Source organism: Hermetia illucens, chromosome 1 (genome assembly GCF_905115235.1).
Source record: "Hermetia illucens chromosome 1, iHerIll2.2.curated.20191125, whole genome shotgun sequence".
NCBI lineage: Eukaryota > Metazoa > Arthropoda > Insecta > Diptera > Stratiomyidae > Hermetia > Hermetia illucens.
In genome coordinates, this window is record NC_051849.1 from 182,482,690 (window position 1) to 182,507,673 (window position 24,984).

The 24,984-nt window shown below is 39.6% G+C and overlaps 1 protein-coding gene across 2 annotated transcripts in view; it reads right to left on the reverse strand.

Moving 5' to 3' along the window:
* Positions 1-1,997: 1,997 nt before the first annotated feature.
* Positions 1,998-24,984, reverse strand: part of LOC119661475 (mucin-17) — a 538,210-nt gene continuing 515,223 nt past the window's right edge. For both annotated transcript variants that reach the window (XM_038070838.1, XM_038070837.1), the window contains exons 8-10: positions 11,465-11,660; positions 6,244-6,940; positions 1,998-6,157 (exon numbers count right to left, since the gene is read on the reverse strand). In XM_038070838.1, the coding sequence (XP_037926766.1) occupies positions 4,807-6,157; positions 6,244-6,940; positions 11,465-11,660 (2,244 nt within the window). In that variant the 3' untranslated portion in view covers positions 1,998-4,806. The remainder of the gene's footprint in view (positions 6,158-6,243; positions 6,941-11,464; positions 11,661-24,984) is intronic.

Consider the following 24,984-nt stretch of genomic DNA (forward strand, 5'->3'; position numbering starts at 1 on the left):
ATCACTGACCAGGGAATGCTACTCGGCCTACGAACAACCCGCTGCCAGCCCCACGGAGCTGGTATATGAGGAGAACCCAAGGCTCCCAAGTGATCCGGTCTTCGACAAGAGATGTAAGAGTAATGCGGCGCATTCGAAATTTATTTCGAATGTTATTAATTCGATTGACAGTTGCCACCACCGGTGTTCTCCGTGGTGTAGTAGGCCTGGATTTGGCCGAAAAATAATTGAAGTTAGGAAATTAGTTTTGACATAAGATTTTTCAATGAAAAAGGTTCTAATTTTGATGCAATTTTAAAAATAAAAGTGTGTTCCTAGTGTGATGTCTTTTTGCTTTCTTCCAACATTCTCGCGGTACTTCAGTATTCGAAAGTGCATTCATTAATTACCGCGCAAAGTGAATCTAGAACAATCAGGTCGTATCAGACCAAAAACCTGCCTCGTGACATCGAAGGTAGGAGCATGGTTGACGTAGTGGCACAACATCTTCGTCAAGTCGATTCACTGCGTACTTATTTCTACAGCAAAGAGCAGGCGAGTCCTTTGGATGTGGCTGTCTGGAAGACTGACTGCACTTAACTTGAAGGACCGATCTTTCAATCCTCTGAGTGGAGTGAAGTTGGTCCAGAGTGGATCGATGAATGGAAGTCGAAGGCAATGCATGGTAAACTCGTGAATTGTCTTTGGCTGCCATTTGTCGATTTGCATTTGTCGAACAGATGACTGTGTGCTGGGGAGCTCTTTGCTGAGACGAAGGAATTTATGTGTGCCATTCAGGACGGCGTTTTCGTCACTTATAAGCTTATAAGAAGCTCATAAAAAAAGAGCGGGTGGAGAACGACCTGTGCATCATTTCTGGCTGCACGGTTATGGCACCGGTACAATACACGAACAAGGCACAATACTGCATGTAAGGTGATTCATCGAAACCTTCCATATAAACATGAGCTGATCTGCTGCTAGTTGACAAGTCGTGTATATTATTGATGTTACTATCCCCCATAATAGCAACATTGAACGAAAATGCGTGGAGAAGAAAGTGAACTGTGAGCCACTGACTTGAGAAATTAAAGAAATGTTGCACCTCGAGATGGTGGTTATATTTCCCATCATATTGTCAACTGCAGGTATTGTGCCAAAATCCCTTGCGGCTGCCATTGATGACTTGGGACTGGTTCAAACCATACAGAAGTACAGCATTCTATATACATGCTCGATGTTACGAGGAGTTCTCGACGGATTATCCCATTAACCTACCGCCGGCCACCACCACCGGCACCCCCTTATCTTTTAAGTAAATAGTATCGTCCGAGCCTAAATGCTTGGCATTTAATGCTAATATTAAGTAAAATCCGGCATCTTCCGAGATTATGACAACTCGGAATAATAACAATAACAATCCTTGGGGCCACAGCGCACAAAGTTAGACGCTGCTTGTTTGTCAAAATCGGAGGACGTGTGGGTTGGTCGACCGAGAAGAATGAAAACGAAGACTTCGGGTGGCTAAGGGCCGACATATCGAATTGTTGCGCTCTAGTCATGTCAACTTGACTCTCAGAACAGATATTCTGCTGCAATTAATTCAATTACAATGGGCCGAAACTCCAAGGAGACAACAAGAATAATTTCACTGATTTCATGGGTTCTGGTTTTGGTTTCAACGAGATCACACCATCCACAGTTATTATATTAGAAATTGAGAGTGGGTCAAGCAGAAGAGGAGTACTTTACCCCTCCTATCGATTCGGGTTCTTCCGAGAGGAGAGGAGAATTTCGGCTTTCTTTTTAAGACAATTTTAGCAGCTCTAGAATTTATGTCCCAATTTATCCATCCCTGAAATGTAAAAGCTCTACTAACTAGCGTAGGGATCTGTAAGCACAGGTTGATGAATACTTCTTCCAACTTTCCCTTCGCTATTCACCAAGTCTCCAACATGGAATATAGCTGATTTTGAGGTGGTCAACAACAGCCTAAACAAAAATAATAAAACCACGAATTTAACTTTGAGTTATTTCTTTATTCTCATCGTTATCATCATCATTACCGTTATATCTCATATTATACAATTTTAAATCAATTTTGCTTAAAAAAATCGGACCATCCTGCCTAACAGCAAGACACGACATACATTTTTCTTCTTTCTTTACAAAGGTAAATGAAACGTAATATATTATGCAATAGAAATGTTTGTTCTGCCCCGTCCATATCTGCATTTACGCTCTATGACTACAAAACTGTCCATATTAGATTTGGTTGCAAGACTTTCTCAAATACACATACCATAGTCATGTCTCCACACAAACTGAATTCTACACAATCGTCCCGAAGACATACATATTTTCCCAAAAAGTTTAAGGATCTCCAGAAAGAAAATGAAACTGTCAGGACTTCTTTCTACTGTTCTAAGTTGCTATCGGCATGAAAGAAATTGTTTTCGGGGACTAAATGCTCAAGGTCTTCCTAGTTTAAAGTCTGGCTTCCATTCCTCTTTCTATAAATGTAAATAACAACAAAAAAGTAAAACCTAGCAAGTTGGTGGTTTCCTCCATTTGTCTACTGTTTCTAGAAGTTTTAATGTGAATTTGTTTGTTTTTTTTTCTTTTCAAGTTTGCTTATTGAAAGTAGCTTTAACTATGCGTACACATGTTTGCTGGGTGGCAATATTGATTACTGTAAATATGTAATGGTTTGGTTTGTTTATATTTTACTCAAGTACAAGTTCATTTTGGCAGGGAAATAATTTATTTTTATTTTTTCTCGTTTCCAAGTAGAATCGTCAAATTTTTCAAATTTTTTTTTTTATCGTTTTCTTCTGTGGAACAACTTAGCGTCTACTGAATTTCGTAACAATATATGTATATAAAGGGTTTTGTGGTCAAAGTAAGTTTTTCGACTTTTTCTTTTTCTTTGCATTTATTTACTCATTAATTTACATTCGCCACCTTCTCGCCCTCACATTCGCTTTTTATGTATATATTAAATATTTACTCTTCTCACTTCTACCATTTGCCATTCATGTGTAAGTTTAATTAACAAATAATTTAACGAGATAATCTATAGCATGTATCCTTGCTGGAATATATTCAAAATAAAAATAAAACAATACAAAAAAGTTGAAAATGAACTTAAAAATAGACATAAAAAGTCTCCATACTGAACTAGCACAAATGTGAGTGTGTGGCCTCTAGCAATGACGGCATCAAACGTGCGATCTATCATTACAAATGAATATATCAAAAATTGAGGTTGAACCTACAAATTACTTTACAATTGCTAAAATATGACCTCAACACTGCTATTTTCGTTGCTTTTAAAAAAATGTTTGTGGCTCGAAGCCTTGCAGGCATCCCCCTAAGATTTTCTCTCTGGAAAAAAGAGCTTTTGCTGGAAGTAATAAGGATGTGCCACATGCTTTCATCGAACAGGAATATGGGTTCTCACTATGGCCATTGATCGATTCAGCCGCGAATCCCAGCTTGGGAGCTAACAAGTCTCAACAAAATATTACTGGGCATCGCACAAAAAGCATGCAGCTCTTCTGAGAACTAAATTGCCCAAGAAGAACAGTGACTAGATATGTTCGCACTGTACAAACGCTTGGAGGCTTGTCTCCTGGGAACGTAAACGTTGAAAAGTGTAACGATAACGAAGCTCGCAGATCGCAGAAATTACCTTAAAAATAAATAACCATCACCTAGAAAAGATACAACTAAAAATGTTTGAACTGTGCAGAAAACTTGATAAATTTCTTTTGCTCTTCGCTACGTACTTTCAGACAACGTTCCATCCAATTGACTTCTCAATGCTCTGCTGGAGAGAATAGGGGGACGCAGATTTAAGCCAGTGAATTCAAGTAAAAACAAACAATAGTTTAGTTAAAAGAACAATTTTTAGAGAGGATTTAACACGTGAAAAAGATTTTAGTATTTGATTATCTTCCATTATATAAATAGTATCTTGACATCTAATATCGACATAATAATAATCAGGTGAAAGACTACATCACAAACAACAGACCTACAAAAAGTTTTCTTTTAGATTTTCTCTTTATATTATTTTTAGGTAACAAAATATTCATAATATACTAAATTTCTTTACAGTTTCCCACTCCACTACGTCGCAGAGTTTCCTTCCGAACAGCTTATCAAGTTTTGAGCCTGTTTCACCACTTATCAGAGAACCAGCTAATGATTGACTTGAAGGACATTGGTGTCCGTCTAACCCCAAAAAAATCCCCAAATTTCAGAAGCTCTAAACATCAACACATGGTGTTTGAAATAAGATCTCGAGACTCCATCCGGTAAGATACACCAAATGAGTCAGACCTAAATGATTCCCTATGCTGATTTCTCCTTAGTGGTAGCCTTAATTCGAACAATTATTTTAACTTCAATTCAACTCCCATTCCGGGTTGCTTCCTTATCTCCGTAGAATTATTGAAAGAATTGTATGCAAGCAATTTGAGCTTTTACATTATTATTGTTTTGTTTTCTAAACATATCTATAATACAAAATGATGTTGTGAATGGATGGGTAACAGTGTCAGCAATGGTTGCATCGCAAAACTCGATCGTTAGGATTATGCAAAGCAACCAGTGTCGGCGCCTGAACGCCAGAGTCCCTAAATTTCACAAGATATTGTACACAAAAAGTATTCTGCGCAATATTCAACTATATTCGTCGCAATCAGAAGCGTACTAAGTCGATGCTGTTCTCTGAAGAAACAAAATATCGCACACAAGCTTTACATATACATCCAAATGGTGGTTCTCTCCTAGATCTTAGAAGCTATCATCGTCGTTGTGTCAGACTATCGACTCCCCACTTGGGAATTGATCAACATCATCAGACCAGCTCACCTCCATGGGAGTTCCGCCCAAGCTTGTGCTCATCTTGTTCATGAGGGCGTCTTCCAGCGACAACACATGATGTTTCCCCGCAGCTCCATTGCAATCTAACGATGAAGTTGCTGAATCGGCGGATGAAGCTGACGAGATAATATCATCTGATGAAGCCGAACAACCCTCATCCTCAGAATTCGTGCCAGAAACCATTGCCTCACCGGCAGACTCCTGAATTTCCTGACACTTCTTCAGAACTTTCAGATCTTGAACCGAAGGATGGGAAGGTAGTGACCTTATTTGCAAGCGGTTTTCAGCTGCAGTTAGAGCAGATGTGTCGCAGGTTATCAAGTTAGGCGCTTCGTACGACTGTTTCCTATAAAGACCATCTTCATCATCGTGAGAGAAAGATGATCTGCGTGCGAATGTGATAGTTGGTGCGGAAGTTGGGGACACTAATTGATGTTTCAAAGAAGCCGATCGCTCGTGTCTTCTATATGGAGAGCTCGAACAGATGGGATCTCTCCATGTTGAAAGCTGGTTTGCTGACGATGAGGTTCCTCCATTAACACTTTTTGACTCAGCTCCATTGGAATTCTGCCGGTTGAATTTTCTTGGTTCAGACGATTTGATAGTGACCGATTTCGATCGAATTCTAGCATTTGTTGTGGTTGGTGCCGATGAGTGCATAGACGCAACCGACTCACTGGAATGTTGTCGTATAACTGAAGTTGCTGAAGCCGATTGCATCAATGGGTTCCCACTGCTTGCAGCAGGTAGGGAGTACTGTCTTCTGGCATTCGATGACTTTTCGTTGAAGCTCGATCGAAATGAACCCGCTCGTCGTATCATTCGCGAAGCCAGAACTTCTGGGGTCTCGTCGTCCATTTCCAAGACCCATGATACAGAATCATTCTTCTCAACGACACCTTTGATAATAGGGGATGCTGGGGGTGAAACGTCATCCATTTGGAAGCAACCAACCATTCGATCTGAACCATTTGTTCGATTTAAGCTAGCTAGACTAGAATTGTGACTTGATGATAGCTGGTTGCCCTGATCTGCTCCTCCTGATATTTGGTGGGCGCTTTCACCGTTTCCAGTGCTATGCAGACTGGATTTTGATGCGTTTAGAAAACTGTTACTGCTTTGTTCACTGTAACTTTTTGATAGTTCGTTTAAGGCTAAGGCAAATTTCTCCGAGTTCTGTTTCAGACGCCATTGAAGCTCTTCGTTGTGTAGGCTGAGACGGCTGCGCGTTTCTAGTTCTTGTTTGTATGATTCTTGGAGATGTTTATTTCGGACTATCAATTCCCTAAAAGAGGAAAAAATAGTAATGAAAACTTGCTTCAAACAGTTAAACTAAACTAATATATTTCAGTAGGATTAGATGAAACTTACTTCTCCTCCTCAGACTTTGCCTTCAACTGTATCTGCAAATCCTCAATCCTAGACTCCAGCGCTGAAACTTTCATTTGCAACAATGGTACGTCATCCGAGGCTCTCTTCAATTCATGATTTTGTTTCCTTAAATCGGACAGTTCGGTCTGTTTCAGCTCAAGAACACTCCTTAAACTTTCCACCTCTTGAAGCATTTGCAATTTCGTAGCGTTACCATTAGCCATGGTGGGACTGCTTTTTGGTGACAGTGACTGTTCCATAAGATTTCTCGAATTGCGAAGAACAGAAATTTCGTCATGCGAAAGGTTCAATTTTTCCTCCAATTCACGTTCTCGGCTCTCGGTTTGGTGCTTGAACAGTTCCAGTTCCTTGTTGAGAGCATTCACCTTTTCGGTAAGTTCATGTTCCCGTTTGGCGGCATCCAGGAGCCGTTCGGCAAAACTTTGTTCGGTAGCTGTTACCCTTTCGCGCAACTCATTTTCGGTAGTGCTAAGTGCGCTTATCCGTTTGAGGAGCTCTTGCTCTTTGTCTCTGGCAAGACTAAGTTCTTGATCTTTCTCTATTAGCTGAGCTTCAGTTCGCTGCATGTAGTCCTTGAGTTTTTGGTCATAGGTGACATCTTTGGAGATGAGTTCAGCTTCAAGGGATCGGATGCGTTCTTGAGCTTTGCCTTCCAGTTCTTTAAGGGATGTTTGAACTAAAATGAGAAATTGAAGTCAAATTAGTGTCTGAAGTCATGATTGAAATACTTGGATGAAAAAGACAAATATTTTGTACTACTGGAGAAAAACCAACAAACAATTATACAAGGCAAAGAAGGTTAACAGATTAAATAAATCTGTTATTTAAAGGATATAATGGGCAGTAGATAAAATGTTTAACTATATCTTCGGAGGAAGGGGAAAATAACTTACTCTAGGAAGGAACTAGGAAAAGAGATACAGTCAAAGGGACAAAGTTGTAGCTATCGGTTTCTACGAAGGAACCTCAAAAATATCCGCTCTACGCAGATATGCTAATAGCAAGCAAATCAAATCATTTGGGGAGCCGGGCAAGGCTGAAGCAATTATCAAACTTGAAAGCTGTACACATCAGAAATGATAGTTGGTTGTAATAGAGAAAGAAAAAAGATGCGTGGCGGATTTGAATACTACATTACATCCGGTGACATTTGCCAAAATTTAGTGTCAACTTATTCGCCAGGCACCAAGGCATCAAAGTATCTAATGGGTCCTGCTGGATTAAGTTATTCCCAGCTACTGAGTAGGCCGGGTAGAGAGCAATCGCTACCCGTGAATAAAAATTAGCTATGGGAAGGATATGCGGAAATCAAACTAAAAATGATGTTTACGGTGGAGGGAATCGGAAATCCAGTAATTTCGGTTTTTAGCGGTGAGCAAGTTGACTCCCGGCACTTGGTTCTTGTGGCATCTAATGCTGAGAGGTAATAGCGGAATGTGGCATCTAATGCTGAGAGGTAATAGCGGAATGGAAATGAAATCCACCAGAATCTTTCTGTAAGAGCTTACGGTAGCCACGGAAACCAACGTTGCCCCTCGGGGGGAACTCGGAAAAGATGCAGATAGTATTCGAATCGACAATAATGCTGCTATTGCAAAAGACAAATGAACCAAACTGCACTGGGATAACGGATAACGTGTAAATGAACTGACTTCATCAAGGGGAGGCCGAATACCCTCCAAAATATCAGAGTTATGACATGGACCATTAGGTTATCCCATATTAGGGTACTAGAGGAGAAAACGTCCAAGTGTAGTTTGGCAAAATCACGTTAGAAACGCATGCCTCCTCACGGCAAGGTAGATGAGAATGCGTGGGAGCGGAGCAAATCATTTGGGGGTCGATCGTGGCTTTAACTGCCAACTTTATCTAAATCGCGATAGTGCTAATCTGAACAGCTTTACGTGCTCGAGGAAAAATGAAATCGAATGCATAAGGTGGACTTGCGGAAGCGAAATACCAATAATAATAATCGTTGGCGCAACAATCCATATTGGATCAGGGCCTTGAAGTGTATTAGAGCACTTCATTCAAGACCGTAACGGTACACTACAGTACACTGTACAAGGCAATGTAGTCACCATTGCGCTCGCCCGAGATTATTACCCCGATTTGACTCACTGACCGCTGAGTCGACTGGTATCCGACCTCAAATCACGATACAAATTCCACTGCCACCAATGAGATTTGAACCGCGACCTCCCGTACGAGAGCCTTGTGCTCTAACCACTCAGCCATCCGAAATACTAAGCCAACTTTTAATATGGATCGCAGGAAAAACAATACAGTTAATATTTGGGACTCTTAAATCCATAGCTAAGGTAGCCAGAGTAATTACCAATCTCAGCCGGGTAAGACATGATTTTTAAAAGCTTTGGAATGAATAAGGCGGAGTACCTCTCCGAAGAAAGGAACATTAATCATTTAACTAACTACGAATTGGTAACAATCCATTAGAAAGAGCTTCTGCATAAGAAACGGGAACGAAAGAATACAACAGGACTGTGAAATTCTATCTATCGGATTAAAAGTATAAGTAAATTTTCGAGGTTCAAGGGTAAAACGAGGAGATTAAGGCTCACCTTCGACATAGTCATAAGAGCCGAGGAACTGAATTGAACTTAAATGCAAACAAGTCGGAAACCGAAAGCTCGCCGCTTCAGGTATGAAAGGTTTCTTATGTAAGTATATTTTTGTACAGAACTATCCCCTGACTATCCCCTGGACACCATATAGAGACAGCTTCACGATTTTTATCCAGTTGTTCGGTTGAGTAGTTCCTGAGAAGGGGTTCGTTAAAGAATTCATACGCACATAAACGACATCCCGCCTCTCCAACAAATCTCAAAACTAAGGCTATCTTCGAAAAGTACTTATTGAGACCTTTCATTTGATACCCAACATTACTATATTCGGCGAAAAAAATTGTACATCCCCCCCACGAAGTAAGACTCCACGGTCATCTCACGTGGATATATGTAGAGATAGATAGATTCAGTGAGTGAAAATCCATCTGGCCAAATGGACAAAAGTAAAAATGGCTAGTAGTCATAGAAAGCAGATGTGCATGAACCAAAAGTAATGGTGCTTGCTACCCATTGCGCAAATCATCATCGACACAAGAAAGGAACTCTGGGCAACGACTATGATAAATAGATTGCCGGAGACCTTAGACAAGTAACAAGCATCCTAGAAGTCAGATAGGAGGTCAGGGGAGACTTTAGAAGGAAGTCAAAGCAATAGTAAAGACTATGGTAGACTAAAAAAGGATACACAATATTAAAGAATGAATACCAGAATAAAGAGGAAAGGGAGGGGGAGTTATGAAAACATACGAGTGAAGAAGAAAATATCAAGTATGAGAATATTCTTTTTCTTGATTACCAATTGTACAATTGAGTACAGAGCACAAGTTACGAAAACGAGAACAGACAAGCCTTCTAGTGAAACATTTAAATTTTGAATATTAGCCCAAGATCTCCCTCCGTATGGACGAAAGCGGTCGACAATAATGTGAAGAAAATATGGATGTCTTATTTAAAAAAGGGGCTTAATCCATCAATGACCCCAGAATACTGAAGCTCACAGGTGGCTCAGATGCCTACAATTAGGCTCTATTGGAACCTCAAATTCTGAAATAAAAGGAAGAACTTGAAGTTTGCGTCAAGTGAGACAAAATTAATCAGGCCTTGGGCATTGATGATTCAAGATTATTAAATATGATGGAAGTGGCATTCAGACCGCTGGAGCGGTACCAATCGATTATGTTCCCTATTCGTTATCATTAATATGGACACCATACAAAATATTGACAAAATATTGAAATGTGCGCTTATAAAGTGATCGGAACTAAATTTTAGAATGCCAATGAAATCAACATCACAGCTTAGGACAAATACAAAGGTCGAAATTAAGTAAGGAGATGAATTAGTCTCACTTTTGTTTAGCCAAGGTCTTGGGGCTACGCAACAAGGATTTCAATTTTGTCACCGCTGGTTTTATGTAAGAAGTTCAAACCGAGATAAAGAGTGCCTTTCGGATATATATACAATACGGAGGTTGTTATTAAAAGGAACCAATTTTTGTTGGCCAGGATCTTTTCTTCTTCACCATGATTATTACTGAGGTGTCGAGGTATGCTGAGTAAGCGGGAGAATAACATTTTGATAATGAAGGTAGTAATTTTAGGGTCGTTTTCCGCAATTATCATTGATATTCTAAATAACAGCTTGCAGGAGTTGACTTTTGAAAGGTAGAACTGAAACCAGAATACGGTAGTCTAGGCTAGAATCGCTGGTTTATTTAGAGAGGACATCCAAAGGTTGGTAATGGATTAAATTGAAGATGGTTCAATAGGTATACGCCAACACTAAGCAAGGAGCAAACAAAAATGGAAGGAAATGTTCCCGGTAATATTTGAATAATTCGAAAGAAGCGATACCTTTCCAGCCTGAAACATAGCATTCTTTGAACTGTAAGGTTTTGACCCACATTAGTGTGTTCCAACAATTGCCAATCTAGTTGGGTAATTGGTCAGAGGAACACGGGGATCTGTCTTCATCAATAAGTACTCGGGGATATTCAAAGCAGACTGCCTCGAGAATACTCCAAGTAGAACGATCAATAAGAATACATCCCAAACGAAGTCCGCAAGATTACCTTTACTTCTGGTTTGTCTCGTTCGAGATCACAAATACTATATTTCGGCAACCAACTGACACCTTCACCTGACAATAACAATGCCGAGGAGGAAAGGTCCTTCAAAGACAGGACGTAGAGTATTCCGAGCGTCTGGGGATCATTCGTTCCCCACTTCGCTATGGTTGTAAACAGGATATTACTATATCGAACAGTTGTTTTTTAAAAGAGAAATAATTTGATTAAACTTCGTGAAAATAAATTCACAATCTAGAGTGTCAAAAATTTCATCTAGGAAGGAATGAATGACTAAACACATACAACCACGGAAAAATGGAAGAAAATGCTTTACACATTTAAGTGGGAATTATGTTGACAAATTTTAGGATACCCTGGGAGTCATGAAATAAAAAATGCCATCTAACAAGCAAAACTCAAGAATGCTACAACCATCGAGAACAGTATTCTATCAAGTAAAAGTCACAAAGTGCTATGCCAAGACAGCCCGTCGTTGAACCTTAGAAATGAATACTAGGTGCCTAACAGAAAATTTCTAACTCACCTTTTTCAAGTTCACATCGATGCAATGTCTGAATTTCAGATTCCCGTGTCGTATAGTAGAGATCCTTTTCGTGGAGTTGATCTTGCAAATCGTGGTAACTTGCCTTCCCCTCCTCCAACTGCCTTCGGGTCTCATACAAAGTTTCCTTGACTTTTGCATAGTCATTTTTGATTTTGGGACAGGAAAATGCATCCAACTGAAATAAAAATTATGGTGGATATGGTTTAATCTCTATTTGCACAATTAAGATAAAAATTATCACTAAATAGTTACATTAAAATCAAAAATTGTTCTAAAAAAATACACTCTTGATTCTTCATCAAGGGATTGAAATCGCGCAAATGACAAATTTTAAAACACTTTGAATTTTAACAATTATTCACTGGCTTTACTCTGATATTCAAAAATTACATACCAAAAGGGTCTTCGGACGCATCGAATGCCCCAGTTTCCGCTGCAAAAGTCTTTGCTTCACTTTAAAAAACATTTCGACACGGGAATACCTACGTAACTTCACTAGAAAAAACTTTTCAAGTTACTAACCCACCCAAAATCTACACTGGAATGAGTTCTAGTTTTCTCTCTAAATTTCAGGAGACCTCGGCTAAGATCTTTTCTAGCTCAGGTAGACAACTTCCTCTGCAGGAAATCTCAGAATTGTTTTCTACCTGCTTAACGTCTTCTAAGCCAATTTTCTCAAGGATTAAGATTTCCCAAAAACTTGATCAGGTCACATGGCCATTTGAATATATGAATCTTTACGGCTTTATGCTCGAACACCTGGACAGGTAAGCCACATCAGCTATGGTTTAAACGAACACTACCAAGAGAATATGTCCGCACTAATGAGGATCTACAGACGTTCATGACCTCAGGTAATTTTAAGGGCACTGGAATTTTCCACATTCGAATTACAACCGGGGCTTGCTTTCTTCCCAGGATGTTACGCTCCCACCCAAAGGATAATTGATTGGAAGGTTTTTTCATAAGAATCTGACCATGCAAAAATTCAAGGATATTACGAAAACTGTCAAGTTGTTGGAAGGAGAGATGTGTATGGCTGTTTCGCTGTCCTCAAGAAAGGAGGCAATGTTTTCTTTATCAATTTGAATGTCGCGACTGATAATGGCTGTTGTTTTTATTAGATTGTCTGGCCGCAAGATTAAAGCGAGCCATACGCATTCAGATGAGTGACACCGTTTGGGAAATCCATAAACGCAAGCGCCACTTAATGCTATGTCTAGACAGATTAGCACGTGGAGCTCCACGTAAGAACTGAGTTAAGATAGCAGGAGACACTGTGAATGGGCTCGGACATTTCAAAGAACAGTCAGGAATGGTTTGTTGAATTGCATCTTAATCTCTCTTGACACGAGCAAAGTATCATGTTTCTAGGAGTATGTAAAAGAATATTGTTGATATTTAAATATTTATCCCTCCTTTAACTGTAACCATTTATATCAGGTTCTAGGGACAGGAACCCTATCATTTCGCATTGCAAAATTATTCAATTCAATTAGACTAAAAGCTTCCACACTACAATTATATTTTCTACCTTTTATCTCAGACATGGGTTGTTGCAATAAAATTAGATTTTGGCACCTTTTACATAAACATCATAAACTATGGATTTCTTGTGCTCATTTCACTATAAATCTAGACAACAGAAATAATACATAATAATGACATAGTTTACGCAAGCCGAACAATTTCCACTTAATGGAAGGCTCCAGCAACCGTAAAACCATGTCCTGTCTACCCAGAAATAACCACATGGCTGCTCTTTTCAGATACAATAAGTGAATTTCAATTATCACAGAGAGCTTCTTTGTGGTTAATCGCTGGGAAATCCCGCATTCATGAATAGAAATGGGTTAAACCGGATAATAACAGTTTGTATGCACAGGTTTTATCTATTAAGTAGCATCGTGCGATGAATAGATTTCTGTCCGACATGGCTAAATCTTAAAAAATAGTCCTTCTAGACAGTATAAGACTTTCAGGTGTTTTAAGAGAATATCTCCATGCAGGCAGAATGTTGTGGACCCTGTGGAGAATAACTGCAGGCAAATATCAATACATGCACGTATTCCTGGGAGCGTTTATCAGGTTTCATGGATAATCACAAAAAAAAATATCCTGGAAAATATATTATGCGTTTGATGGTTACATGACTATTAATTAAATCTTTGATTCGAATGATCCTTTTTCACTACATATTAGAAGTGAGCATCTTGCACTTGCACTGAGATTAGTTAGTGGTTCTCTAGCAGGCAACAGTGTTCCAGGGTATTAAGTATTAACACAACCGAACTTGAGGAGATATTCATCTTGCTTATCGATTTGTGGAAAGAACTGCAGAAAAAAGCGTGAATTTCACATAGGAGTATATATACCGCCAAAAGGCGCCTTATGTCAAGCAAACCGGTCTTAACAAAGATTCTCCCTATCAAATTTCGGTCGCGAAGGAGGAGCTAAAAGAGCTTCTGTTTTGCCTATAGGTACCTCATAGTAATTATGCCTCCAGTACGTCAGACTGTTCCATTTGATGTGATACATTCTCAACATTATGTTTTAGGATACAGTAAAATTTGGCAGAACAGACATCTTTGGCATGTTACAATTTTATTAATAATGGTAAGATTTCCAATTAACTTCCCAGTATTACATACCATGTCATAACCCACTCTACTACAGAATTTGTAAACTTAAGGAGGGTTTCCAACTAATTTTGAAGATAATGCAACGCACTATAATTAGGACATTTGAGAAGATGTCGGAATGAAAAGTGGTTTGAAACCTATCCATTATAATCTTTTTCAAATTTTTTCACTCAAAATTTTCTGAGAAGCGGTCCTTGCACTCCCCGCCTTTATTATGAAGGTCAAAACTAAGATCTACTTCAAAAAGTGCTACCAGGGATCTTCCATTTAATAGCCCACATGGATATATTTACCCTTCCCTTTTACAAGTATAGGGTCTACCACCGTTGCCTCGCTTCCTCCTTTAAACAACACATAGAATAATGTCACTCCCTGCATGAATGAGTGTTTACTGTTCCAAGTTTTTCACCAAAGCAACTGGCGCAATACAAATGGTGTCGGCTATGTCGTCTGCAGAATCCGATAGAAAGTGTCTCGTGTCATCCGTTCTAGATGTCTGAAGTCAGATCACATAGCCAGATCTTTCACAAGGTGTGTGGAAAAAAAGAGCACCAGGTTAGGAATTATGTATGTGACGACCCTGGGGGTATCTTGTGCATGGAGGTAAACTGATGACAAGGGCACGCTCACAGAAACAAAGCATGGTCACTAATTTAGAGAGATTCAAAAGTAAAAATCGAAATGAGGTTTATTCAAAAAAACCTCAATTACTATGAGGCCGCAGCCGATCTCCGGACCACTCAATCCAGAAACTCCCTGTGTACGTGCCAATTATTAGTAAGTTATGCAGAGGAAACAACAAAGGTGGAAAGAACACAAGGGGGACGATTATGAGATACTCATTCGAAAAAATAACTACAACAGCCAGCCACAGATCTGCAAGAGCGAAATTTAGTTAGGTTCATTTTTAAAGTTGCTATGCTGGATGAACAAGCATATAATGTAAATGACTCTTTAATGATCTTATATTCGATGCAAGAGCAGAATCTCCTATTGTCAATGAAGGAAACTTCAATGAATGGTCCAACAAGTGATGGCGCAAAATTTCAAATGATAAAGTATAAGTACTTCATCGTTTGAAATTATGCTAACATCAAAGAACCTAAACTTTCCACAAACCCAGGATAAGTTGATGAGCGAAATTACCTTGTGAGTTAATGAATACTACACACATCAACCAGTACCATCGAGCTGTACTGGTTAGTGTAATGGAGAGCAGTGTATCCGGGGAACTTAAGATTACTCCGGGACGAAGGATAGAGACTCGGTTTCCGCAGCTAAGCAGATGTGCTATTGTGATCGTAAAGCAGCTCTCGTAAAAGATATTCTAACTATCAGCTTACCGTTCCCTGCATAAATATAGAAACCAACAAACGATCCGGGCCGGAAAATTCAAAGTAGATCTGAAGATGACAATGACACAGGGATATGATTATTTCCTTTTTAAGGTTTTGTGTAAAACAAAACCTTATTAAAGTCGGTTTACTGTCTGTCTGTCGCACGCAATTTTTCTCAGAAACGGTTATAGCAATGGACACCAAAATCGGTGGAAGGGTGACTGCTAAGCCCCTCTTAAGTTCATCCTAGAATCATGAAATTTTGCAGTACTACTAACAAAGTTATAGTAGGTCAAAGTTGTCGGTTCGAATGTCAGTATCACTGTAAAGTGGATATTCTTACATAAAATATGCATATATTACGTGCTAAGTATTAATGGGACAAATCTTCATTCAAACGGTTTTATAAAAGAAATACACAAAAGCTTCCATACCCAAAGCCTCGAACTTCCGGTTTCCCGACTTGTTATTAATATTCAGCATGTACTCTTCGTGTGCTCCACATTATAGAAAATAGCTCCAACTAATGTTGAGGGACCCTCATGGGTAAATTGGATCATTCCACATAGGCTGTATTCTAGGGAAGTTTCGAAAAATAGAGCGCCTATGACAGAGAAATAAGGAGGGGACAATTCGTACTGAAGGAGTAAGCCAGTTGCGCTTCAACACGGTCCTCTATGTAGTGTCTGTAGATACATAGTTCCGTGGACTATAGTAGGTGTGATTTTGTTGAATTACAATCCCATAATTGACGAGCACTTCGGCATCAAGTTTAGGCAATTTAGTGCAAGGATTCCTAGGTTAGAATGAAAAGTGGAGCAAAGAGTTCTATCCTGCTCAGAAGATTTCAGAGTAAAGAACAGCCGAAAAAATCAATGCAGTGTGGAACTCCACTCCCAATGAATTCACAATTCATTCGATCTAATCTACAATCTTATCTAGAGAGTTATTAATCCTAGAAAACAGAAAACACATAATTAAAGGCAAAGGGAAATGGTAACGGGTCATGTAACATGCGGTAGATATCACGGATGGAAAGACCAACTTCATCTCATATCACCTCTCAAAATGAAAACGCTGAGTTGCAGGTCTCCATACAGAGTGATTTTATATCCCTGTTATTGTGATTTTCCAATCAAGCTAAAAAACTACAGTATTATGATAATTTTATCAAGAAACGAGTAGATGTAATGCCTGCAAAGACTCCAAAGGAACAAGCATTTTTCGCATGATGTCACTACAAAAGCTGCAAAAATAATTCTCAAGCAAATGGAGCAGCATTTCAAAAGTCATGTATAAGCATTTCCGAAAAAATGGCGTGCAATAAACAGACAGTTTAAGACAGGTGAAGGAAGGTGGGCTAAAAGAACATCGCGGGACAACAAAAGCGATTTCAACATCCACATTTATTGAAGGACCAGACCAAAAAATTGGCGAGAATGATCGTGAATTGCCTCAGGCCGCAAAGAGTACATATTCACAGCGGAGGTGCCACAGAGCTCTGTACTGGGTCCCCTGTTGTGGAATGGTATACATAATAGATAGAGCCAAATGGCAAAGCCGATCACGACGAGCCGACCCCGCTTGTGAACGGGACAAAGGCTGAAGAAAAAGAAGAAGAATAGAGTACTTATACTCCCGATCCCAGAGGAGGCTACGATTGTCTTCTTTATCGATAACCTGACTATAGTTGTTGCAGCAAAGCACCCAGACGATGTGAGCGTTTACGAGGCGGTAAGAATGGTAAAGGCCTGGCTGATAAATGCAGAGTTGACCCTGGAGGATGAAAAAACAGAAGCGGTCTTAATAATGAATCATAGACAGAATAACATCATGAAAGTAGTAGTCGGTCGGCATACAGTTATCTATAAGCCGGCTATCAAATGCCTGGGGGCGATAATTGATGTCACAAAAGAAAACCAGAAGTTGGACCTATTCGGGAGAATGAAGACGTCTATAAAAAAGAGCAAAAAAAACAAGGTTCAAAGAGAACATAACTTTTATCCGGATGAATTACTTTTTATACAGATTGGAACAAAAATAGTTGGGCTATCCAAGCTTATCAAGGGCAAGCTGAACCAAGTCATAAAACAAACCTAACAGTGGACGGACCAAAATCATCAATGAAAAGACGGAGAAGAAAACAAACATGCGAATTTGGCTAGAGCATTGATGATCTGTCGTACATAGACATATTGGAAAATGTCAAAGCTGATCCCGTCGTAAAAGACCTATACAGAAATATCCGCAGAATCTGAAAGACGCAGAAAGCGGGTCTCATATTTGAACAGAAGAGATCTATCGTGGACAAAGTAAATGGCTTTTGTATCAAAGTTAAAAGCTCACTTGGAGAGAATACTGCAGTCCATGCCCAAGAACAATCTCAGTGTAGTTACATTTTGAGAAGAATTCTGCACAGCTTTGAAAGACCGTTGTTACAGTTGCAGTTGGAACTTGAAGAAGGGCCTACCTACTGTGCGAAAAAAAGAAGAACAGGATAACAGACATATCCTGGAAGTAGTAAATGAACTTTATGCAAATACACCTCAATTATTTCAGGACCGCTGAAGAATTACTTTCACAATCGGTTGAAAATCCGAGGTAAAAATTGCCATTACAATGTGGCCGAAGATAAGAGGTGTATATGCATATTGATTGGCGGTGACTTTAACGCGTCAACTCTTGAGTGGGAAAATGGAGAAGTTAACGCAAGAGGGCTTAGATTATTAAAAACTTTTGCTCAGTTAGACATATTAATCAAACATGGCGTTGCAAACTATCACAGTCGGGACCCTACATTGAATGCCATTTCCAATGACAAAATGGGACGGTCCTCTTCGTGTGGCCTAAGATTAAGGCCCGGGTATAGCCTTTCAGAAAAATGATCAGTAAATTTTTCAACAGGCTATAAAAGATTAATTCGAAAACTATGTCTTATTAGATATGAACCAAAATATGTAGATTTCAATTTGTTAACGTCTCCAAGTAAAAAAATTTCCAAACTTATCCCCTAACAAGATATATTTTGAGAAATTTATGGTTTAAAACGTATTGAAAAATCTACTGATCATTTCTCTGAATAGCTATAATCCCGTCCTAACAGCCTTATTCTCTCCCAACTGAGTCAGCCGGGCTCCACACTTGACACCATTGGTAATAATATCCATGTATGTGTATCCATTGGTAATGAGAAAATAGAATGGTCCTGTGACAATCTGGTGTCCTCCAATAGAGTGGCATGAGGATGCCAAGGTAGGGAAGGAGCCTCAAAGGCCGCGCCTCATCACACATCATCGATCTTCCTTTTCGATCGCGGCACTTGGGTCCGGAGTTCCACGACCCCACGTGCGAAGTCGAGGTTTTTTTTCACTTTTTTAGCTCGCGTGTTGATCCTTTCGATAGGTCCACGTGAAGTCCCGTGTTGGCTAAATTTTCAGGATTCATTGCGGACCCAAGCACTGATTAAATAGACGCATGATTTTTGTATAATTCCTGCCCCTAGCTAGCATAGAGGCATGCATGGAACACTTCGTTAGAGCTTTAATATTTGGCGGACCTTCATCGTCAATTTCGCGATTCTTTTAGGTTTTTGGAATAGCTCTCCCCTATTAGTCGTCTCTGGCTACTCAGGATGGTCTTTGACCATCATCACCCTCATTTTGCTTGGTACATCCTGTCACGTCAGTGAGGAATACAGCTACAGTGACCATTAGACAATCAGACAGAAAGCTCAACTACTGCTCGAATAGTTAACTAGCTAGCCTTCAATCGGCTTGCCAAGGACCCGGCACGATAGGCAGGACAAATCAAAGGAAGAAGGGCAACATTGTATATAAGCAAGCTCGCAGAAACTTTAAACTGGCTATTTACCAGAGCATGAGAGAATTTTTAAGGAACTCCGATCAAAAGCAGACATAAGGGTAAAGAAGAGCACTTATTGAGTTGTGATGGAATGATTTACCGGCCGATCAGCTTGAGAAATGACGTACCTTTCTCACTATGAAAGTTATCCAGTGATTATTCTCCCAAGGATAAGATGCTGGCAGAGACCTATATTCACTTTCGGCACAATGGGGAAAATGTCAAAATGCAATTCTGATAAATTGTAGCCCCAACAAATATCGCGTGGTCCTGATCCTGAACCCGAAAAATTGCTTTCAGTCTGGTCAATTGGAGCCTGATATGAACGCACTTGTGATAATCCGTCCTCCCAGCTATCTGCCTTGTATTTTTGACAGGTAGTTATCAAAAAAAAGATTCTGTGATAACAAGGATGATGGAACAAAAAGCGTGACACCATGGATGTCCTAGTGCTTTGGAACGTACAATAATGTATTTAATCTCCCTGTTTCGAAGAAGGACACGATGGGTTACAAAGACGATTTGGTACTGATTTTAGTCACAAGAATTAAAGTTAACAATTTCAACAGCCTACTGAATCCGTTTAAGGATCATTATATAATTCTCTTGTTTAGGCTAATTCAAAAATTGTTTGACTCTGATAGGCGTCCAACTTCCTGGTGTCCTCGCCTTTACCATCAAATTGATTCTGATGATTTGGTGGTTTTTATCCAGGATGTGCTTTGCCGTTACCAATTTTACCAAGGCTCCGACCTTTTCCCTAAGATGACTAACTCTGCCTCCCTCAGTAGCCCTTCCAACCTCGTACCCTCAATCCTTTTCGTTATATTGCGGACAAGACAAGATAGGTCCTCCTTTTTCGGCGGAAATCCTTCTTGTCTTTAACGGAGACTAACCTCCATTCCATCCCCAGCCTGCCAAATACTTTGTGGGTAATGGCTGAGAAGGTGATAACAGCTCTTTTTTTCTTCCACCTTTTCGTTTGGGTCATACAGCGTGGTTAGAGGTTTTCTTCCCATCAGTTTTTTCTTTCAGCTTAGGATGGATTTAATTGAGCTCCCGGTCCTGATGATATTTTGTGAAAAGGAGGGAAAACATTCTAGTTATCATGGAGAGGTATAGTACCATTTTGAGCCAAAAAATGGTTAGTATCGTTTGTGACAAGACAAAAAGGAAGGGAGGGGGTTCATCCTTCACGACCTCCATGGTGAACTTTCTCACTGTTAACGAACCGAGTTAAGTCGCCCCATCATATCTTCTAGTTGGTATTTATTGCCCCCTTGGTAGGTAGTTATTCTCCTCCAAATTTAGGAGTGGAGAGGATTTCCCTTAGGCGCTTCTTATGTATTTTTCAATTTCTAGATTTTCATAATCTGTACACACCATGTACCGGAACAAAAGGACATTTGTGGTTCTTTAAGTTTAATTTTAGAAAATAATTTTTAATTGCTTATTCCTAATTCCATTTTCAGTAGATTATTTTTACTCAAAAATTTGTAATTTTGCGCATGTTCTTTGGATTACCACGAATTCGACTTATCACTACCCACTATCAGTACCAACTTTAACTTCTGATAATTTGCAGATTTCCCAGCAAAAAGTAAAGGTTAATGATGAATTTGTAAATTATTTATGTAACGATTCCTGGTAATTGCTGTTATGTTAATCGTGTTAATCTTTTATTGGCAGCATTTGAACATTCGTAACCTCTTCGACGTACCTATTTATTTGCATGCCGTTGCATGGACGGCGGCGAGCATTGCAGTAAACTTTAATCAGTGGGTCCGTCTTATGTGAAAATTACAGCACGTCTCAATTTCTGCACAGCGTGATGTCCAAATTAGATATATATAAGTAAAAGTTTATTCGAAAGATATACAAAATGCACTTATTCTCGGTAACGTACTTTTAAGCCAAATACTAAGCATGTCTACCTGTGACACCTTCGCACTCTCGAGCGATTCGTTTGAAAACTTTCCCATCTGACTTAAAGTTCACGCCAGCTCTTCCAATCCAAGTATTATAGCGTCAATTCTTAAAAAACCTTTCAAAAGTAGGTAAGTGTTATCAACTGTTCATTGTTGTTACTAACATGCGGAAAAGTGTTCACATTTAACGATCCGTACAGTAACAAATCACGTTTTAAAGTGGAAAATTACATATATTATGCAGCCTACTTAAAGTGAAGCATCTAATCCAAGTGGCTCTCCAGCGTCTCACTGCACTAGTGCACCACTGCCGTAAAAGGTCAGCTACAAATGACCATAGGTGTCAGCGGTTGCCATTACAAGTGCCCTGGGATGGTTACAACCTGCATTAAAGGAATTTCTAATGAAATGCTGCTGCTGGCATTCTTCAGCTGCCCATAAAGTAATTAAAGCCGCTTAAAGGGGAAACGCAAGTTGTGTAGAGTCGCTGCGAAAAATGGCTTCGATTCGAAATCGTTTTGAAGTGACCAATGTCAAGAGGACATGAAATGTAACTTAATTTTCAAAGATTATTACCTTAATAAAGTACTTTTATCTGATGGATGGAGCCGAAAATTATTGCAGGAAATATGTTTTGTCATAGGTTTTGCTAGTATGCGCTTAAAAAACGAATAGCAAACAGACCCAATCGAGCTTGGTAATTACTTATATAATTCATTCGCTCGTCATAGGTAATGAAAAGTGGACAATTTAACAAAAAGGCGCACTTAACTCTTCTTGGACAAAGTGTCCAATGGAACAGTTTTATAGTATTTTCTGATAATTCGTTTTAACGACCAAATCTACCAAATAAGAGACTCATCTAAGGAAAGAACTTTTGCATATTTGTTGGTTTCTATGACTTGCTACACTTATTAGCCTATCAAAATATTCTATGTACGAATTTCATTTTCAGACTCCCAATTGCACTTCTGTTGTAATTCATTGTGGGCTTATCCAGATAGGATTCTTTCTCCTTTCAAGATAACTCACTTTACGCTTGTTCCTTGAAAATCCATGCTCTGTAATAGCATGAAACTGAAAAGTTCGTAGACTAAGACACAGATGGCGCTACTAGTATTAAATCCATATGATTTTTAGTTAACAATAACTTTCAAAAGACAAATTTACAAATTTGACAGCTGTCAGATTATTAGTTTATGGGATAGAGCATTTTGAGTGAAGGAACTTTTGTTAGTTTGAAGAAAATTGGATAAAAAGGAATTGCTTTTTGACGAAAAAGATACTGTTGAAGCCAAGGCTTGACATGATAAACATTATTTGGACTTTGTACCAGGCAAACAACCGTTGTTAAATGATGTGCTAAGTTTAAATCAGGCGAAATGAACACTCAGGACTATGGACACAATGGACGGCCGCAAAGAGGCTGTTACCGACAAAAACATGAAAAAGTTCACAAAATAATTTTGGATGACCGCAAAGTAAAGTTGGTCGAGACAGAAGAGGCTTCAAAGATTTCAAAGGAACATGTTGGACGTATTGCGCATGGATGTTTGGGTGCGCCAAGGCTCTGTTCAATGTAAGTTCCGCGCGAGCTCACAATCGACTGAATTTATGCGTCGGTATACGACCATGGACGAAACATGGCTCCATTTATTCGCAGCAGAATCATAACGATCGTCATCTGAGTGGACTGCAGGTGGTTAACTGACTCCAAAGCGCGCAAAAACGCAACGGCTGGCAATGCTATGTCATCAGTATTTTGGGACGCGCATGGTATACGAGTATTAACAGCGACTATTACATACCATTACTGGAGCGTTTGAAGAATGAGATCGCGGAAAAACGGCCCCATTTGATGAAAAAGAAAGTGCTGTTTCATCTTGACAATCAATGAAAACGATAAAAAAATGACATGAATTGGACTTTGAATTGCTTCCGCATCCACTGTATTCTCCAGGTCGATCCCCCAGCGACCTTCTCCTATTCTCAGACCTCAAGAGAATGCTCATTGGAAAAAATTTAGCGGTAATGAGGAGGTAATCGTCAAAACTAATGCCTATTTGGTTTTGTGCGGCCGAACTCCTGGTAGTTTTGACACTGAGATGGACCTATTCTGTTATGAAGTTCTTCGATTTCTGTTGTTCGATGAACGAAGATTGTAAACAGGAGGCATGGCTTTCAACTAGCGTTTGAATGGTTCAAGTACAATATCATAGAGAGGCAATTAGACTTTGTTGCGATCTACCATATTATAGATGTTAAACAAGTAGCTTCCCCTTTCTACAAATAATTTTGAATTTTTTTAAATATGTATATATGATATTTCAGGAGTTACTTACTCTCGCTTCGTCAAGGTATAACCAGAAGTAACATGTAATTATTTCGAATGATATTGACATTCATTGTCTTGAATTAGCAAAGAAGCGGCAACTTTGACCTATTATAATTTTGTTAGTAATAGTGCGATTTCCACCAAACTTGGTGGGATCGTGCTCTATATTATAGATTACATTACTGCAATTTCGTGGTTCTAGGATGAACTTAAAGGGGATTTTGCAGCCAATTACTAAAAATGATAGTAATATACTATTATTAACTTTATTTGAAAGGATACCGGTATGGTGAATATTTCAGATCCTAAGCACCATATAGTGGCAGCCTATCGATCTTTTTTCAGATTTTTCGGTTGGGTAGTTTCTGAGAATGTCTCCGTTAAAGAGACGATCAATCCCCGCTCTCCCCGCCCGTCCAACGAATGCAAAACTAAGACAAGCTTCAAGTGCTAATCGAAACCTTTCATTTGATACCCCACATGACTATATTTGGTGAAAAAAATGTACACCTCGCTTTTGCGCGTATGGGGACCCCCCCCCCCCCCTTAAATTCGACGTAAAAGGATGTAATTCCCTGTATGCGTGAGCGTTCACAGTTCTCACCTTTCCACCAAATTCGGTGCCAATGGCTATAACCGTCTCCGAGAGAAATGCGTGTGACGGACAGACAGACAGACAGACGGACAAACAGTCAGACAGATAGACAGACAGGCAGACGTCTGCCGACTACGAGAGCAGATAACTCTGAAAAGATGCTTCAGGTATTTGGAATTTGGGCACATGACGAAAAAATGTACTAGCGTTCACGATAGGTCCGACCTGTGTCGTAAATGCGGAAATAAAGGCCACATTGCAAAAGTCTACGAAGAAAAACAGTTGTCTATTCTGCAGGCAAATAAACGACATTGACAGCGCCCATATTACAGGCAGCAGCACATGTCCGGTGTATAGGAAGGCGATCAACACTATACGTAAATGAGGTTCTTACAGCTAAACCTGAACCATTGCCAAGCGGCTCAGGACCTGCTCTCCCAGGCGGTATTGGAAAACCAAATCGACGTTGCTATTATCTGCGAGCAGTACAAAAATCTAGACAGTGGAGTTTAGGTGGCGGATAAGAGCGGAAAGGCAGCGATATGGACATGCGGAAATCGAGCCATAGAAGGCACCACGAAGATTCTCGAGAGTGGCGTCACTAGAGCAAAAATAGGCGGAATATCCATTTATAGCTGTTATGCGGCTCAAAGCCTTATGAGAAGAGAGTTCAATTCTTTGGTGGAGAGGCTAGCAATGGATGCAGACGATCATGGCCCAAAAATAGACGCCAATAAGACAATAATATCGAAAGTCAAAGGCAAACGCCCCACCAATTTCTTGTTCTACTCTGCTTAATGG